This window comes from Sminthopsis crassicaudata, chromosome 5 (assembly GCF_048593235.1).
Source record: "Sminthopsis crassicaudata isolate SCR6 chromosome 5, ASM4859323v1, whole genome shotgun sequence".
Lineage (NCBI taxonomy): Eukaryota > Metazoa > Chordata > Mammalia > Dasyuromorphia > Dasyuridae > Sminthopsis > Sminthopsis crassicaudata.
This window is the reverse complement of record NC_133621.1, coordinates 281,828,855-281,849,212: the sequence shown is the minus strand read 5'-3', so window position 1 is coordinate 281,849,212 and position 20,358 is coordinate 281,828,855. Positions and strand designations below refer to the sequence as shown.

The 20,358-nt window shown below is 38.8% G+C and overlaps 1 protein-coding gene across 5 annotated transcripts in view; it reads left to right on the top strand.

Moving 5' to 3' along the window:
* Positions 1–20,358, top strand: part of LOC141544764 (nuclear receptor subfamily 2 group C member 1) — a 266,102-nt gene that overhangs the window by 165,228 nt on the left and 80,516 nt on the right. Inside the window, exon 21 of one of the 5 annotated variants that reach the window (XM_074271281.1) lies at positions 1,979–2,256. The exons of 1 other annotated variant lie outside the window; for it this stretch is intronic. In XM_074271281.1, coding sequence (XP_074127382.1) covers positions 1,979–2,015 — 37 coding nt within the window. In that variant the 3' untranslated portion in view covers positions 2,016–2,256. Of the gene's footprint in view, positions 1–1,978; positions 2,257–8,139; positions 8,355–20,358 lie in introns of those variants that run through there. 3 more of the 5 variants (XM_074271283.1, XM_074271282.1, XM_074271285.1) reach the window with 3 other exon arrangements.

Below are 20,358 nucleotides of genomic sequence, written 5' to 3'. Positions count from 1 at the left end.
AATACAGACAAGAGGATAAGATAGACATGTAGAATTAGAAAGATTGAAACCACAAGTGTTCTTAAAGCCTTTAATTTGCAGTAGTTGAAAATCCCTTCTTCAGGCCAAATTTGGGATTTCTCAAGAAATTTCTTATATGTCTTAGGCCAATCTTGATTAATTTGAGAGCTCTAATCTTAGTCATGCTTTTGTCACTGAGGAGTCTCCCCTGTTGCCAGTCCAATAACAATTTCCCTAAAGGTATGTGCATTGACTTCTTAAGAACTAGTCCCCAAGGTACCCTCATTAAGATAATCCTTAATTATGGAGGTCAGAAAATAGAAATTTGATCAGAGTATCCTAGGGAGTACTTCAGCTGGAAGTCCAGTTGTTACATGGAGTTTTGATGTCTCGGTCCCTTTGTGGTCACCATAACTGTTACAATGGATTAAAGAAACTGAGTATTTATATTTAGACAATTACATATTTATTTACAGAGACAATTTGGGTTAGTACCTAAGGACATTTCTACACAGTGAATGTTCACTTTGGAGGGAATGAAAAGCAAGAAAAACAGGATAATGGGATTGAGGTGCCTGAATTTGTATTGATGGAGAGGATTAGGAAGCAATGAGGTGAGAGGGAGAAAGAGTAGTTTTGTTACACTCCTTAAATTGGGTGACATTTAGAAGGGAGAGTAGTAATCTTGTGACTCCAAAATTAGGTAATTTCCAAGAAGTTGAAACTTAACGTCACAAAATAGTAGGTAAGGGTAAAATAATAGATAAAGTTATTTTAATGTCACAGAAAAGTAGTGCTATTATTACCCTATTTTATAGATGAGGACAGAAAGGCAAAGGATCCATAATCTCAGCCTCCCAGTAGCAGTAATAGAGTGATAGGGATGAAAGTGGGATTATAGGTGCCATTTCCATCACTCTATTACATCTGGATGCCTCCCATAAATACTCCAACTTGAATGCAATTCTGAACATGTAAGTTCAAGGTTTTTTTTTGTTTTTTGTTTTTCCTTTTTTTCCCCTGCAAGGCACTTGGGGCTAAGCCACTTGCCTGGAGTCACATAACTAGTAAGCAGCAAGTTTCTAAGGCTGGATTTGCACAGTTCCTCCTGACTCCAGGGTCAGTCCTAAATCTATTGTGCCTTCTAATTGCCCCAAAATTATCTTTCAAAGGCTTTACTTTTCCAGTTTTTTTCCTCATATGTTAATCAGATTTTCTCACAAAACACTCTGAGCTGTGTTGTTCACATTGCTTCTCATTGCTTTTCTCCCAGATACTTCCTTTTGTATTCCATCCCAATTCAGCAAAATTGAGAGTAAATGCTTTTAAAAAATCCTATCTCCACTACCATACTAATTGCAAATGAAAATTCTGACAGGATTTGTTACTGATAACATTGTATTATTTATTGATTTTAAAAATCAACTTTTACTTTAATATAGTAGCAAGATAGAAGTGACTTTGTTCATGCCTTTGGAAGAAAGACTTTTGAGCTTTTGAGATCATAGATTACACCTGGAAGCAACTTAGAGGTGTAGTTCAAAACCCTGATTTTACAGTACAGCTACCGAAAATAGCAGATTAGAAATAATAGTCTATTGTATTTTACAAATTGACTACATTCAGGGCAATTCTATATATATATATAACATTTCTTCTCTAGGCCAAAAGTGAGTAAATGGTACTATCCTATGGAATGCTGTAGAGTAAAAAGACCTCGTTTCAAGTCCTGATACTTGAAAGATCTGTATTACCTTGAGCATAACCTCAGAAACTCAGTTCCCTCCACTTTACAATAGGGATAATATCAATAGCACCTGCCACATAGAAGTTGTTATAAGGTTCATATGTAAAGCATTTTATAGAACTAAAAGTGTGTTATATAAATGTTAGCTATCTTCATGCTTGTTATGATTCACATGTACCTGAATGTATATATTGCAAAATCATATCTAAGGATTTTTTTTCTTTTCATTAGGTGGATAGAAGCATTTCAAGAAGGCACAGTGTTGTAGCACCATCTGCTTCATCTCTTTTTGATGCTTCCAGAGAATTAGAATTTCATCAGAACTCATGAAATACAGTAAAAAGATTATCAGCGTAATCACGCACTGCCAAGAGAAAATCCACCTCAGTTGTATATTTATCTGATTTAGGAAATTCTTTTAGTCATGTTAATATTTTTTAAAAAGAGATTGTATACTTGTTAGGGTTCTTTTTTCATACAAATGTTATTTATTAAATTTTTGTTGTTTATTTTATGGTTAGAATTTATTTCTGAAGCTCACACTGAATTCCAAAGTGTCCTTGTCTTCAGGAGAATAGATAACATATCAGAAGTCCTATAGCATCAACTATTGTGACACAGCCCTTGATGTTTCCTTGTGTTGCTTTTAATAATACTTTGACTAGCAGATATTCTTTGTATCCAAAGTTTGTCTGCCAGCATTAGTTTTCTGTGTTGCTTAATTTAGAAACAGTGAATATTTTTAAATGGCTAAAGAAAAAGACATGCAACAGTAGTCTCAGTAGAGTAATCCCAAATATATCTTTTATGTTTTATAATGGGGAGGAAACATCCCAACAACATATAGCCAAACTTCTACCTCAGGGACACTCTGGGATTAAGTTCCAGTAAGTTATCTAAATAACAAAACTACTTTTGTCTGTCCTGGCCTTCTGTTTTAAGTGGGAAGGGATACAGATACACAGTCAGAGCTGGATAGCCACAAGACATAGAAGGCTAATTTTTTCTCATTGAACTGTGAGTCAGAATGTGGAATTTGCAATCCTGAAGTTAACACTTTAGAAAAGTTTTCTTAACCAGATGTACAAACAAAATCAACCCAGATGCTTTAAAATAAAGGTCATACTCTGCTAATACAGCATATCAGCACAGCTTTCAATCTTTTCTTAAATGAAAAAAATACTTTTCAGGGCCTGAAAGTTCTTAAGAAGAAAGGCAAATCTGAGGTGATTTATGTGAAAACAAAAGGGATCAATAAAACTTCTTAAAGGAGGAGATGGGCAGTTAAAGAATTTATCTCTACTTACAAGGAGAAAAGCAAAACATTGCATAGGTTGCCAGTGGCACTTGTGTGATTAGAGTTGGCAAATCTAGATTGATGTCACAAATGCTGTGTTAAATAAAGGTCATTTTGGCCTTCAAAGAATTTACGAATTTTAACTGAAATGATCATATCAAGAAAACATGGAGTCTTCGCCAAATTTCACTGAACTATATCATTGGTCCTTTTGTTTTTTTTTTTTCCCCAATATACTTTTGTTTTTTAGTCATGTTCAACTATTCACAACCCCATTTGGGGTGTGATACTGGATGGTTTGCCATTTCTTCTTCCCTCCTTTTACAGATAAGGAAACTGAGGCAAACAGGATTAAATGACTTGCCCAGGTTCATACAGCTAGTAAATGTCTGAGACCAGATTTGAATTCAGGTACTCTTGACTTCAGATCTAGTGCTCTATTTGTTGTGCCACCTTTAATATGATACCTAAAAAGAAATTCATCACTAAGTGGAACCAGTATCTTGGTCCTCTCTCTAAGAAGCATCTTTCTTCCTCCCCCAAACTCATCACCACCACCATGATGGTGGAACAACCTTGGAAAGTAGCAAGAGAAAAAAATGGAATTATTATATGCTTCACATACTGCAGAGCCCTTTCCCCCTCTTCTTTCTCTTTATAGAGAGAAATCCTCTTGTGAGGAGATGCAGGAATTTCCTACTTCTTCTCATGAAGATGTTCTTCTGGACGAGAATATTTTTTTGTTGTTTTTTTTTTTACCCTTTGCTGTAGCTCAGCACATTCTGGGGTCCCTTTTCTTTGTCCTTGCTCATGGAGCACCCCGGGTAGACCTCTGAGACCATCTTTTCCAGCTTGAATTCTGCCTGGCAAACATTTCTAGTCCTTCTGCCTCTGTCACATGCTAGACCAGTGTAATAAACTCAAATGTCTTCAGATGAATTAAGAGAAGGGAAACGAGTAATACTGATGTCATAGTGATGAGAGATAGGAAAGGGGGAACCCCGTTTTGGTCAGCACAAAGATAGTCCCATTATGGCACAGTGTCCCCTGTAAATGAATTTACAGGCCCGAAAACCTAGATTGATAAAAGGTTTATTGTAGAAATTTGGAAGTAAAGTTGAAGGTAGAAAGCCACCAGGGCCAAATGTGGTTGCTGGGTGGGCAGGAACCCTTACATGGCGGGAAGAATACCATGTTTGGGGAGAAGGGCTCCTGCAAAGAAAGAGCTCCAGTTTTATACCTAAAGGGGGCTTGTGGGTGGTACCCCAAATTCCTGTCTGGCTTTCAGCCAGGATCAGCCTTGAATAGAATTCAATGTGTTCAAACTGTGGGGGTTGGGAAAACTCAAGTTAGTTCAGCTCTGGTGGGGGATAGGACAGCTAGGTGACCAGGATTTGTAAATTAAAGGTCAGCTGTGGGGGGTTGGGGAAATCAGAAAGGAATATTAAAGGAATCTCAACCCCTATCAATATGATTTGGCATCTAGGACCAGAAAAGACCTTTAAGTCAGCTAGTCCAATCCTGTCATTTTATAGATAAGTGAAACTGAGGCCCAGCAAGCCTCTTACATGGGTGACATTCTGGATTTGAAGCCATGTTCGGGACTCTAAATCCAGATGCTTCCTGCTGTGCTTTCTCTTATTTTTAAGACCTGTGGAATAAGATATCTATGTCAAAAATCCTTGCAGGGGGGCATTAGCACAGATTTTTTGTCAGATATAGTCAAATGGGAATGTCTGGGTGAAGAATCATGGGGCCTTTGTCATTTGGATAGAAATTGGGTTTGGTTTTTTTCCCTTCTTCAATTCTTGGTTCCTTTATCCCCATGCTTTGGCTCCACATTAAACAGCTTCAGTTTGGGTTGGGAGAGAACTCGGTTTATTCCCCCCCATACAGGTTTTATCTTTGATCTGTTTTGTGTAATGTTACCTCATTGCTACTGCCATTCAGTTGTATACTTAATTGTGCCTGGCTTGGGGTTACCCAAGGACCTAATTTATCACTGTAAAGCAACATTGGTTTAAGGTCATTAAAAAAAAAATTAGGCCAGCAGAAATTTTGGAGTCTATAAGAAATTGGCTGACGGGGTTTTAAAAGGAAAAATATAGCAAACTCCCTACAATCTAAAGTGGAGGGAATACAGCAGAAGAGAAAGAAGGAAAGTGTTTAAATCTGACAATCCTTGAACTTAAGTAAGAATTTTGGGATACTTTCTATGATCCTACCACTGGGAAGGACATTAATTTAGTCTAAGCTTCTTGCTTTAAAAATATTAAGTGTACATTGAAGGGACCAATCTGCATTGGTAGGGAGAATTTCCTTAGCTGGGAGTTCTGCACACCAATGAAATCACAACTACTGTCCCTCTTCCCATCAAGGGAAAAATGGGGAGGCTGGGCTGAATTAGGAAAAACCAGAATTTTCAGCCTTCAGTTTGATATTTTGGCCCTGATACTCTCCCATCTGTTTGTTAGTATATTCCTGCTGCCAAGGTCAAAATTTTGTCTTTTGGTCTGTAGCACCTCCTTTCTGAATCCCTCCTTGACTTTATTCTTTCTCTTCCCTTTCTCCCTCCTCTGTTCTTTCTCCAATTAACTATCTTTGATCAAATCTCTGGTTCACCTGAGATTTGCTCCTTTCTTTTCCCAGTCCCTGTCATTTAAATCTTTTCTTTCCTTTTGCTCTGTAATTCACAAGAAAGTGTCAACAATCTTTTAAACTAGTAAAATTAATTTCCATTTGAAAACTAGAGATTTTTGCTCAAAGGAACTATTTATTTTTGAAAAGAGCCTTCTGGTTACTTTTGCCATAATATTTCCACCCCCAAATTCTTTTTACTTTTTTAGGAGCCTGTGTCTGTACTCTACCAAATGGCTTGCATACTTCCCCACTGTACCCTGGCTATTGAATTCATAGGTTTCAGTAAAACAAAGCAGTATTATTTTTGCAGAGGGAATTGATCATGAGTTAAAAATCCAGGAGTTGAGGCCTCCTACACTATACTTAAAACACACACTCTCTCTCTCTCTCTCTCTCTCTCTCTCTCTCTCTCTCTCTCTCTCTCTCTCTCTCTCTCTCTCTCTCTCTCTCTCTCTCTCTCTCCTCTCTCTCCTCTCTCTCCTCTCTCTCCTCTCTCTCTCTCTCTCTCTCTCTCTCTCTCTCTCTCTCTCTCTCTCTCTCTCTCCTCTCTCTCCTCTCTCTCTCTCTCTCTCTCTCTCTCTCTCTCTCTCTCTCTCTCTCTCTCTCTCTCTCTCTCTCTCTCTCTCTCTCTCCTCTCTCTCCTCTCTCTCTCTTCCCCCCCCCCCCCCCAATACACAACTAGACCTGTGATTTTCTTCCAAATCAGAGATCCTAGCCATGCTGGCTCTACTACTTTCTGTCCTAAGAGAGCTGCCTGGGGCTTTTGGATGTTGTGAATGATTTGCCCATAGAGACCTACTTCCTCTTGGGTAATAGAGCTGCCATTCATCAAATACAGCAATTAATTTAAAAGGAAAATGCTAATGTAGCTTTAGGGTAGGTTTCAATTATCTTAATTTCTGGATGAGATTTGAGATCGTGATTTCAGTTTTAGCAGTTTATTTTTAGTTGCCATAGTCAAATACCGACATAGATTTTCACTGACAGGTGGACAGATCACATAATCTGAGAAATGGGTACCTTCTTGCTAACTGCTGCTAGAGCTATGAATTTGTTCAGATCTGCTCCTCTAGTCTTTGTTTTGAAAAAAACATTATCTTGGGACTTGATATCATTTTCCTTCCTACTTTCTCAAGGAAAGCTCATCTGAACATATTCTTTTTTTTTTTTTTTTCCCTGAGGCTGGGATTAGGTGACTTGCCCGGGGTCACACAGCTAGGAAGTGTTAAGTGTCTGAGACACTTTTGAACTCGGGTCCTCCTGAATTCAGGGCTGGTGCTCTCCACTGCGCCACCCAGCTGCCCCTGGACATATTCTTAACAAAAGAAATGTGCCTTACTGATAAATGCTTTTTTAAAAAGACATTAAGAATTTTTTTTTGGGGGGGGGAAGGATGGGCTGTACCAGATTATATAAAGAAGTCTAAAAATTTAAGACAGAAAAAAAAATAGAAAGTCCCAAAGAATATGAAAGGAGCTCTTTCTATATGAAACAGAATGAATGGGCTTTGGAACATTAAAATATTATTAAGAAGGAGCAGCTAGATGACACAGTGCTTAGAGCATCATCCTGAAGTCAGGAGGACATAAGTTCAAATCGCCCCAATTGCCTCAGGAAAAAAATTAAGAAACTGTGGGATATGGAGCTAGAACATGGAGAGATGTATGAAAGAAGCAGAAGCACTGTATGGAATATTAAAAGTTCTAGAGAAGGAGTTTTTAATTGTTTTGTGTGTGTCATGCTTCCCTTACTCAGTCTGGGGAAGCCTATAAAGTCGTTCTTAAAATAAAATAAAATACACAGATTTACAAAAGAAACTGATCTTTTTGAAATACAGTTCACGGACCCCAGATAAGCATTCCTGTAAAAATTTGCCCAAAATATGGGTGAGAGGGAGAGATCGTGCAAAAAAATGTAAGTTTGTGTAAGTCCCCCAGAGCAAGACTTATAAAGCCAGGGTGTCTGAGTTTGAGGGAAGCAGGGCACTAACGGAGGGAGAACCAGATTTGAAGTTTCTGTCCTCTTAATACATTGCTGTCTTTATGACTCTGGGAGCCTCTCAAAGTCGTAGTTAATTCTCTAAAACGATATACTTTAGAGGTTCCTTTTCCTTCCCTCCCTCCCTCTCTCTGTTTCCCCTCCACACAAATACCATAAACCATCCTTTACACCTCTGCCCTGCAAACCATAGTCGCCTAATAAGTTGTGATAAGTAATTTCTCATCTGCGCGTGCACAGAGCAGTGCCCCGCCCACAACCTCCTGCTCAGTCCTACTCTGAGCCCAACCTTCTGCTCCTCCACCTGCAGTTCTCCTCCAAGCCGACAGAGGGCGGGGCGGGATTCGGAGCCTCACCCGGACTCTCCCCGCCCCCTTCTGTTTTCTTTCTCCCGCGAGAACGTTACTTATCCCTCCTTTGGTCCGCTCTTCTCGCCAGCCAACGCGCAGGCGCAAGCGGGGACGCGCACCGCGGAGCAGAGGGAGGGGTCACGAACTCTGACCCCCCACCCCCCCCCACATCCAGGACCCTAGCATCCCCCCGCCCCCCCACCCTCCTTCCTCCTCCGGGAGCCGCCCCCCTCCCTCCCCGCCCCCAGCAGCCGCCTGAGGGAGAAGAGTCCACGCTACTCTGGGAGACGGAGTGCGTCGGTGGAGCGAGCGCGGCGGGCGGGTAAGTGCCGCCGAGAGGGAGGGGGAGCGGCGGAGGGGAGGGGGAAGGGAGCGGCTGCGCGCGGCGGACGGGGCTGGGGCGCCGCTTCCCCCTCCCCCGTGGCTTCCCAACGGTTGTTCCTCGCGCACCTCGCCGCCGTCCCGGGCACGGGGACGGCAACGGGAGCCGGGAGGGGCCCCAGGGCCGGGTCGGCGGGAGGCTGCGGGAGGAGGCGGTGGCTCCTGTGCGTGTGCGCGTGCGCCGAGACTTTACGAGTCCGAGACTGAGGCCGGGTCGAGCCTTCGGCTTGGGAAAGGCCGCGCCCACCCCCTCCCCCCGGGGATAACGGGGCTGGCCGGGCGCTGGGTGCTGCTGGGGCGGGAGCATGGCCTGCACCCCCAAAAACAAAGGCTTGGAGTGGGTGGGAGGGCGGACGGGAGAAGGCCTGCGTCCGAGCCAGGGTGACAGTGTCAGGAAGCCTGTGTCCAGGCTTTCCGGGGGGCCGGGCTCCCATTAGTGCTCCCAGCAAAGCAAAGTAATGGTAAATGAAAAAGTACCTACGGGCCCCTGTGTGCCGAGCCCTCGGTGGCAGTGAACTTGGAAAAAGCAGCAATGAATTATGAAGCCTTAAGCAGTGTGACTATGAGCGAAAAAGCGTTTTAGTAAGTTTTACTTAATGGTCAAGGCTACAGCATTTGCTCATAAGGCTCACTGTGTGGCACCTGACAGTGAATGAAAAAGCATTTTATGAAATCTCGTTGTGTCCTGGGCACTTAATAGTAAATGAAAAAGTTTTAACAAGCCTCTGTCTGCTAAGCACTTAATGACAATGAACGAAGAAAGATATTATTTTAAGTCTTAAAATGTGCAGGGCACTTATGAATGGTAAAGCATTTATTAAAAGGCTTACCGAGAGTTTGAAAAAGGATTTTAAAAAATTAAATCTTACTACATGCTGGACTTGTATTAATGGTAAATGAAAAAACATTAATGTACACCAGGCACCTGATGATGAATTTAAAAACATTTTGTTAGGCCTTACTATAAGCCAAACACAAAAAAAGAATGAATGAAATTGTATTAAGCATGTTTTTGTAAGCCTCACTATGTGTCCCTTGGCAACAAGAATGAAAAAGCATTTATTAAGCCTTATAGCAAAAAAAATAATAATAATAAATTAAGTTTTATCTGTGCCAGGAAGGAAAAAGCATTTCTTTCTTTTTTTTTTTAAGTTTTTTATTTTTACATAATTTTAATCATTTATCTTTGCAAAATCTTTTGTTCCAAATTTTTCTTCCTCCTTCCTCTCCTCTACAGAAAACAATCCAATACAGGTTAAGTATGTGCAATTCTTGTTAACATATTTCCATCTTTGTCTTGCAAAACAAGAAAAATCAGGTCAAAAGGGGAAAAAAAAGGCAAACAAGAAACAACTACAAAGAAAGTGAAAATACTATGCTTTGATCCCCATTCAGTCTCCTAATTTCTTTCTCTGGATGCAGATGGTATTTTTCAGTCACAAATTCTTGGAATTGCTTTGAATCATCTCATTGTTGAAAACCCCATATATCACAGTAAGTCCTCACATAATCTTGCTGTTACTGTGTACTGTGTTCTGCTTGTTCTGCTAGTTCTGCTCACCTCACTCAGCATCAGTTCATGTAAGTCTTTCCAGGCCTCTCTGAAATCATCCTGCTGGTCATTTCTTATAGAAAAATAATATTCCATAACATTCATGTACCTTAACTTCTTCAGCCATTCCCCAGCTGATGGGCATCCACTCAGATCTTGCTACCACAAAGAGCTGCTACAAACATTTTTGCTCATGTGGGTTCTTTCCCCTTTTTTATGATCTCTTTGGGACACTTCTGGATCAAAGGATATGCACAGTTTGATACTCTTTTGGGCATAATTCCAGATTGCTCTCCAGAATGGTTGGATAGTTCACAACTCCATCAGTAATGTATTAGTGTCCCAGTTTTCCCACATCCCTTTCAAAATGATCATTATCTTTTCCTGTCATCCTAGCCAACTTGAGAGGTGTAAAATGATACTTCAGAGTTGTCTTCATTTGAATTTCTCTAATAGTGATTTAGAGCATTTGAAAAAAAGTATTTCTTAATTTTACAATGTACCAAGCACCTGCTAATAGTAAATGAAAAAAAAAACAATAAGGCTGCTATATTCCAAATACTTAATAAAGCTAATTAGTAAACACATTTAAGTAGCAAAGAAAAGGAAGAAAATGCCGGGGAGATCTGGATTCAAATCCCACCTCTGATTCTTAACTGACTTTGGGACCCTGGATCAGTCATTTAACATCTCAGAAAAAGTATTCTTCCTATGTATGTGGATTGCAGCTCTAGCACCAGAATGGAATGGGAAACTGTTTAGTTTTTTAGAGAAGGAAGCAGAAACCCAGAAAGTCAAAAGGAAAACTATTGTCACTTTTCTCCAAGTCCAGTGAAACATGGTGTGAGCATGCAATGCCACAATGCAGGGAGGTCAAGTTTGGAAAATTTTGGAGCAAGCTGAGATTTGAAATGGGGAAAAAAGCCAGGGTGGGGTCCCCCTTCATCAGTCCCAGCTGCCTTTCCCCTAAACCTAACCAAGTGCACCTCAATCCAAAGTGACTGGAGAAAAAGGAGAGAAAGAAATATGGAGGAGTACCAGGTGTAAAGGAAAAAAGAAAAAAGGTAACTTCTGAGCTTTTGATATCAAGCACAGGATGGGAGAGAATTCCTCACCTCTCAGCCTTCATTACATAGTAGGGCTTCATCTCAAAAACAACCCAACGGAAAAGCCATCAGATCTGCAATAAGTCCTAATAATAGCTCCATGCTCAAAGCTCCATTTTCTTTTCTTTTCTTTTTTTTTTTCTTTTTTTCTTTTTTTCTTTATAATATTATCCCTTGTATTCATTTTTCCAAATTATTCCCCCCCTCCACTCCCTCCCCTCCAATGACAGGTAATCCCATACATTTTACATGTGTTACAATATAACCTAGATACAATATATGTGTGTAAATACCATTTTCTTGTTGCACATTAAGTATTAGATTCCGAAGGTATAAGTAACCTGGGTAGAGAGACAGTAGTGCTAACAATTTACATTCACTTCCCAGTGTTCCTTCTCTGGGTGTAGTTATCTGTGTCCATCATTGATCAACTGGAAGTGAGTTGGATTTTCTTTATGTTGAAGATATCCACTTCCATCAGAATACATCCTCATACAGTATTGTTGTTGAAGTGTATAGTGATCTTCTGGTTCTATTCATTTCACTCAGCATCAGTTGATGTAAGTCGCTCCAAGCCTCTCTGTATTCCTCCTGCTGGTCATTTCTTACAGAGAAATAATATTCCATAACCTTCATATGCCAGAATTTACCCAACCATTCTCCAATTGATGGACATCCATTCATCTTCCAGTTTCTAGCCACTACGAAAAGGGCTGCCACAAACATTTTGGCACATACAGGTCCCTTTCCGCTCTTTAGTATTTCTTTGGGATATAAGCCCAGTAGTAGTACTTCTGGGTCAAAGGGTATGCACAGTTTGACAACTTTTTGGGCATAGTTCCAAATTGCTCTCCAGAATGGCTGGATTCTATCACAACTCCACCAACAATGTATCAGTGTCCCAGTTTTCCCACATCCCCTCCAACATTCATCATTATTTGTTCCTGTCATCTTAGCCAATCAGACAGGTGTGTAGTGGTATCTCAGAGTTGTCTTAATTTGCATTTCTCTGATCAGTAGTGATTTGGAACACTCTTTCATATGAGTGGAAATAGTTTCAATTTCATCATCTGAAAATAGTCTGTTCATATCCTTTGACCATTTATCAATTGGAGAATGGTTTGATTTCTTATAAATTAGGGTCAGTTCTCTATATATTTTGTAAATGAGACCTCAAAGCTCCATTTTCATACCTGGATCTAGTTGGATTAATAAAATGATAGCTCTGATCTCCATCCACTCCCCCTCCCCCCTAAAAAAAACAAAAAACAAAAAAAACAATTCTGTAATGCTTGACATACATTTTTTGCATTTGCTCTTCACAACAATCTTGGGAAGTAGTTTCCTTAAGTTTCCCCTCTTAGCTTGTTTTCTACATTTCACAAAAGAGACAGGCTGTGAAAGGTAGTTGACTTGCTTATAGTCATATAGCTTAAGTGCCAGAGGCAAATAGGTGCATTTCCCACTAGCATAGCTTTGAAATATTCTGAGTTGTCCTTTAAGTCTAAGGGGTTTAAGTCAACACTCAGTAATACAACTGGAAATGTAGAACAAAAGCCTTAAAAGACATATTTGGCTCTTTAGTTTTTTTTTCTAAATCTTATTTTTATTGTTCTTTTGTTTTTATATCTTGTTCGTTTCTAAATAGGTCCCTTTTCTCTTAGACAGCTGTTCTTTTAATTGTGAAGGTATGATATATATAAGATTTTGTGTAATGCTAGGCACATAATTTACTTCTTTGAGATACATGCAAAGTGCTTTGAAAACCTTCAAGTATTATAGAAATGTCTAATTTTTATTATTTCATCCATATATATTTGTATATAGATTCCCCCTCCCCCCATATTCACTAATCTAATGTTTCACATAGAATCTAAAACTGGAAGGTACCCAGGAAACTATTTAGTTTACCCTCTTATCTTACAGGTGAAGAACTAGAGCCCAAATACTGAGTGACTTGGTAGTAAATGGTAGAACTGGGGTTCAAATACAGATCCTCTGAATTTGCATCCCGCTAATGAAACAGTACAAATTATTTCATGCTAACTTACTTAAAACTCTTTGAAAATGTTTCTTTTAAAGGCATATTTATATTGTTTTTGTCAGCCCTTTTTGTAGTGGCTAGAAACTGGAAATTGAATGGATGCCCATCAATTGGAGAATGGCTGAATAAATAGTGGTATATGAATGTTATGGAATATTATTTTTTTGTAAGAAATGACCAGCAGGATGATTTCAGAGAGGCCTGGAGAGACTTACATGAACTGATGCTGAGTGAAATGAGCAGAACCAGGAGATCAATTATATACTTCAACAATACTATATATAATGATCAATTCTGATGCACATGGCTCTCTCTTCAGCAGTGAGATGATTCAAACTACTTCCAATTGTTCAGTGATGAAGAGACTCAGCTACACTCAGAGAGAGAACTATGGGAAATGAGTGTGGACCACAACATGGCATTTTCACTCTTTCTGTTATTGTTTGCTTGCATTTTTATTTTCCTTCTCAGGTTTTTTTTCTTTATTTCTAGATTGGATTTCTTTTGTGCAGCAAGATGACTATAAATATGTATACATATATTGTATTTAACATGCTTTAACATATTTAACATGTATTGGACTACCTGCCATCTGGGGGAGGTGATGGGGGGAAGGAACAGAAAAGTGGGAATAGAAGGTTTTGCAAGGGTCAGTGTTAAAAAGTTACCTATGCATATGTTTTGTAAATAAAAAGCTATAATAATAATTTTAAAAAGACAATTATAGCACTGCTCGAAAAGGGATAGTAAACATTATTATAGGAAAGATGCTTATGCACTTAAAAATTTAAATTTTGTTCCCGATCTTAATTCTCCTACTTCTGCTTAATCACCCTTAATGAGACTTATTTCTCCATGATTTGTGGTTGGGTTGGAAAAGGCAAATTTAATTTCATGCTATCTATTGAATAGATCTGTTGAGCAAAGGATGAGCAGGGTATAGAGCAGTAGCCTTGACTTTTTGAACAGGTCATGAATGTTGCCCTGATGGGATTCTATTTCTGCTCCTAGCCTAGGTTTTGTGGGTATGGATCATTCTCCCTCTGTCCTGCCTGAAGTAAGTGTGGGTGGTGGGACACAGAGGGTAAGTCTGAGAAATTGCCTTTCCCTATCACAGCTTCTAAAATGAAGAGGTTTTCATGTCAAATTGTACATAAATTTTACATCTGCTGCTGCTACCACTACTGCTAATACTGTTATTACCATCACCATGACCATCATCACCATTAGCACTACTTTTTGAGAAACAGTGACAACAAATTCTACTACTTATTACTTATACTGCTACTTGACATATTTATCTTTTGCTTTAAAGCCTGCAAAGTGCTTTACAAATATTATCTCATTTAAGATTTGAATCTTTTATAGAGCTGTGTGATTTTAGGAACCTGATAAAGAGGATAAATGATTTGTTCAGAGCCCTGTAGTTAGTAACTGTTAAGAGTCTTGTTGTGAAATAAGATCTACCTCCATGCTTGATGGCCCTTGGCCTCCAGAATTTCTTTGAGTAATTGTAGCATGACTGATATTTTATCTCTCATTTCCTGGATAACTTGTCCTTAAAGTTCACATTAACTTCCATATTATTCCTTTATCTTCTTCTTTTGGGTTCATCTCACCCTCTCTGAATCCTGGGAGAAAAATGACTTTCCTATAGCACTTATGGGAATTATATATATCACTAAATTATATCACTCTCCTATTCTGTAAACTTCAATGGCTTTTTGTTATCTCTAGGGTCAATTATTTGTTTGATGTATAACAACCCAACTCCAACCTATTTATTCAGCCTCACTGACTTGTTGTTATCTTTTCCCTACTCTTCCTCAGGTTGCTTTTAGATGCTGCCTGGGACTATCCTATTTCTCCTTTTCCTTGCTGGACACTGATTGACCTTGCTTTCCTTTAAACCCTACCCCCTGCCAGAGGAAACTCTGAATTTCTAGTGTCTAATAAGCCTGCCCTTCCCCCCCCCCCAATTGTACTGAACTGGTGCCCTCTCGCTTAGCACCTCAAACTGCTGGACCTTTGCATCAGTTCTGCAGCTGAACTTTCCTGTAAGTGATGTTTTCTTCAATTAGAGTGGGAGCTCTTTGAGAAGAGGAACTGTCTTCCTTTTTGTTTGCATCTTCACCAATTAGCTTAATGCTTTATAAGTTTTTTTTCCCCCCTTTAGTCATTCCTTGTCATGTATAAGTACATTTTCTGTCTCTGTGCCTTTTCAGGAGGTGTCTGAAATATGTTCCTTCCTTAGCTGCCTCTTAGAATGCTTGCTTCTTTCAAAGCACTCTTTTCTCAATTCCTGATCCCTTTGGTTGATGATCTCTCTCTTACTTAAGTTACCTTATGTTTATTTTATATCTACTTGTATATTCACATCTCCCCAGTAGAATGTAAATTCCTTGAGGGTAGGAATTATCTCACTTTTCTCTTTGTATACCCAGTACCAAGGACTGTGCCTGGTATACAATATACAATATAAGTAGGTGTGTATTTGTATATGTATAATGTCTTTATTACTTTAGTAAATGCATATTCATTGCTATACTGGGAAATAAATTTTGGGTCAAATGCTTAAATATAGTTTCACCTTCCATAATATATCACAGAATCTGAATCTGTAGCACATTTCACCAGAACTCTTTTGCTATACATCCCTTCTTGCCCCTTCCTACTCTCCAGTTACCTCTACATATTGAGAATATTCTATACACACACACTCGCCTCATCTCCCTATTTCAGTCAATGGTTGTAACAGCAGCTTGTGAGTAGAACTGTAAGGACCAACACTTGGATAACACTTTAATTAAATTTCAATTCTGTTTCCTTCAGTCCTTCCCCCAATGTGGCATGTGTTTACACTAAACACTAAAACATTTTCAAATTTTTATTGGATAATATTTTAAATGCTTTTGGAGAAAATTTTGGAAACTAATTGGAAAATTAGGTTGGGAATTACTGAACTATGTGAGGAAAGACCCAGAGCCTTTGCTTATGCCTTGTGGTACAGGGATTCTTTTACAAGAATGACAGGAATTTTTGTGCTCTTTAATAGAGGATTTATGGTAAGCCTTGTTGGGAGAAAGAGGTCAGTTTTTAGGTCAAACTATGTAAAACACTTTGCTTTTATAAGATATTTATTCTGCGCATACGCATCTGCTTACTTCTATGTTGAGAAAGAGTTAACTGATGATCTGAGTTAGTAGAACATAAATGACAGGATAGAGTTTTTTCAATAAATGAAATAGGAACAAAAGTGCACATACTGGTTCAGGTTGAAGGAAGCAGCTACGTAAGAACTGTGACTGTGTTTCCTGATTTTTGAGTTCTTCTACTACCTACCTCAGTATGATTTCTTTTAATTACATTTTTCAACACTCATGTTATATATTTTAGAGCAAATATTGAAGCACTAAAGATAGATATAGGAGTGATGTAGAATAATCTTAACATCAGTCTAATTATGAGAGCAATTTTTCTATAAATCAGAGGGTGGCATTGCATTTCAAGATAAATAACTAGGTTTCTGTTTTTTAGGGTAGTTGCTCTTCATGCAACATGTTTATTTATTAAACAATAAAATAAAGTTTTGGTCCTCATGAACCAGGAATGGAAATAAGATTCTGCTTACACACACAAAATTAAAGTACAAGGCAAAAAATTAAATTACATTTTGTTTGGACCTTTCCTTTGGATTTATCATATTCTGCCTAGTATTGGGAGGTAGGTGTGGGTTAAAGAGTGATAATGAAGCGGGTTGTGGTCCCTTTTAAGAAAGTAAGTGTTATGGAAAAAAATTGCTGTTTGAATGTTGAGATGAAAAAGACATTGTAGTCATTTCAGCACAACGTTGTTTTATAGATGATGAAAAGATGGGTCTGGAAGGATGGATAGAAATCACACACTACATGGAAAGATGTAACTGGCAAAGGCAACAGAGTGGACCACTCAGTGGGAAAGCACATAGTACATTTGAGGAGGGAAGAATAGCCTTTTAGCTTTGGTGTATGCTATGTGCAGGATAATAGTGAAGTTAAAGCTGGATTGCCTTGGGCTTTGAATTGCAGGCTAGGTATTCTGGATTTTATTTGATAGGTTATGAAAATGTGTGTGGTTTGGGAGGAAGGAGGGCTATTGGTTAACTTGGTAAGAGGTATATTCAAGAAAGGTTAATTTGGCTGTAGTGGATAGTTTGACTATTAGAAGGGTGCCAGAACTCAGGTAGTCATTGTGGGAATAGAAAGAATAGAATTTACTTAGGAGGTAAAAACAGTATAGTTCTGTGTAGATGTTCTTAATTGACAGACATAGAAACTTAAAAAAAAAAAAAAATCACACTTCTGTGTGTTCCTAGTCTCCTATGATAAAGAATTGCTGCTAGAAAAGGATTAGTTCTTCACCAGCATCTCTGCCAGAAGAAAAGCTCAGGGTCACTCAGCCTTGAAAGCTTTCCACCAATTTAATGCTATTAGACACACTTGGCATGATTTGGTTAGACACTTTATCCATAAAACCTTTTGACAGGATTTTAATGATTTCCATTTAAAACTTGGCTTTTGTACTTTATTTATAAATATTTGGTGTTTTTATCATCTATACTCTTATTCTGTCTTCACCAAGTTTATGTCCCCTTCCTCTCAATCTCATTTAGTTGTTTTTACTATTATCCACAGCTAAGCATGATATATCAACAAGCTTTATTGACCTCCCTTTTCTTCTAGAATAAAATGGGCATTTAAGGTTGCTTCCTTGTACTACCATTCCAATTTCTATTTCCTATGGCTCATAGGAACTGCTCTTGTTTTGAAGAGCTGCTCCTATTACTTCCTATAGAGGGACTCTCGTTTCTTCTAGTTAATTTCCTCTATCTTTTTCCCCTTCCACGCACAAATATCACATATAGCACAAAAGAAATTGTAGATGGTTTTAAGTCTTAGTTTTTTCAAGGAATTTCTTTGTTAGAAAATAATAAAAAGGTGAAAAAGATAAGAAGATAAACTTATGGGAAGGAAAGAATAAAGAAACAAGTTATTTTTATTTGATGTATTTTAATCACTTTAATTTCTTATTTTTTTTGCCCTCCCATATCTCATGTCATAAAGAAAAAAGAGATTGAAAAGAGAGAGGGGAGGGAGGAAAGCAGCTGAACAAAACTAACTCATGTCAACTGAACCTAATAGGATAAGTAGAATTTTATACCCATATCCCCAACTTTGACAAAGAAGGGAGGGAGGGACATTTCCTTTACCAAGCTTGGTCCTTATTATTTTTTTGGGATAATTTATGAATTTTATAATTATAATTTTTTTGACAGTACATATGCATGGATAATTTTTTTACAACATTATCCCTTGTATTCACTTTTCCAAATTTTCCCCTCCCTCTTCCCACTCCCCTGGATGACAGGCAATCCCATATATATTAAATGTATTACAGTATATCCTAGATACAATATATGTGTGTAAAACCAAACTTCTTGTTGCTCGGTAAGAATTGGATTCTGAAGTTATAAGTAATCTGGGTAGAAAGATAAAAGTGCAAACAGTTTACATTCATTTCCCAGTGTTCCTTCTCTGGGTATTGTAGATTCTGTCCATCATTGATCAACTGGAACTGAATTAGATCTTCTCTATGTTGAAGATATCCACTTCCATCAGAATACATCTTCATACAGTATCATTGTTGAAGTGTATAATGATATCCTGGTTCTGCTCATTTTACTCAGCATCAGTTGATGTAAGTCTCTCCAAGCCTCTCTGTATTCATCCTGCTGGTCATTTCTTACAGAGCAATAATATTCCATAACATTCATATACCATAATTTACCCAACCATTCTCCAATTGATGGGCATCCATTCATCTTCCAGCTTCTAGCCACTACAAAAAGGGCTGCCACAAATATTTTGGCACTTACAGGTCCTTTTCTCTTCTTTAGTATTTCTTTGGGATATAAGCCCAGTAGTAACACTGCTGGATCAAAGGGTATACACAGTTTGATAACTTTTTGGACATAATTCCATATTGGTCTCATTCACAACTCCATCAACAACGCATCAGTGTCCCAGTTTTCCTGTATCCCCTCCAACATTTCATCATTATCTTTTCCTGTCATCTTAGCTAATCTGATAGGTATTTAGTGGTATCTAAGAGTTGATCAATAGTGATTTGGAACACCCTTTCATATGGGTAGAAATAGTTTCAATTTCATCATCTGAAAATTGTCTGTTCATATCCCTTGACCATTTATCAATTGAAGAATCAGCCAGTTATTTGTAAAACTCCAGCACTATGGAGACCCAATGGCCTCAGGCCCATTATCACATCATTCCCACCTCAAGTAGTCCAGACCCACATTCATTTGGGGGCATAGGGAGGGGCATAGAGCTGGTCCTGCCCAGTGGAGTTCAGACTTAAGAGGGAAGACAAGTGACTTGTAGGTTGGGGCAGCAGCATCTGGAGCTGTGTGTCAGAATCAACCCATTGCACCAATGTTTTCCCTAAATTCCTGCTTTTGTTTCCTCAAAGTAATGAGGGAAAGGAAAGGGGCAACCCCATTTCTCGGAGCACAAATAATTCCATGAGGCGCAGTGTCCCCTGTAAAATGAATTTATAGGCCCGAAAACCTAGATTGATAAATAAAAGGTTTATTGTAGAAATTTGGAAGTAAAGTTCAGTTATAAAGACGTCAGGGCCAGAGGTGGCCGCTGGGCTGGCAGGACCCCTTACATAGCTGGAAGAATACCATGTGTTGGCTGGGAGGGCTCCTGCAATGAGGGAGTTCCGGGTCACCTCTTTTATACCCAAAAGATTGTGGGCAGTTCCAAGTTCTGGCAGGCTTTTCATTTAGCTCAGATCCAGTGAGGGCTGGGGGAAGCTGAGCTGATAGTGGGGGCTGGGCCAGGATATTCAAAGGGTGCTTTTGACCAGGATTTGGGATCAAGGTCAGCCATGGGTTGGGCAATTAGAAAGGAATCTTAAAGGGACCTCAAATCCCATCAAAAGGAGTAGGTGCAATAGGTAGAACATTGTGTGATTATGATCTCCTTTAGCAAAAAGTCCAAGAGCTCTTAGTCTTACAAGGGAGGGCTTTTACCTAATTAATATAGGTGTTAATAAACCAAAAGCATTTGAAGCTCCTGCAAGGGGGCATATGTGTATACATTTTTAACTGTCTTTTTAGAATTTACTTGCCTGGGAGCTATATGAGGGAATTCGGGAGTCAAGAGTTGGGGAATTAAAGGTG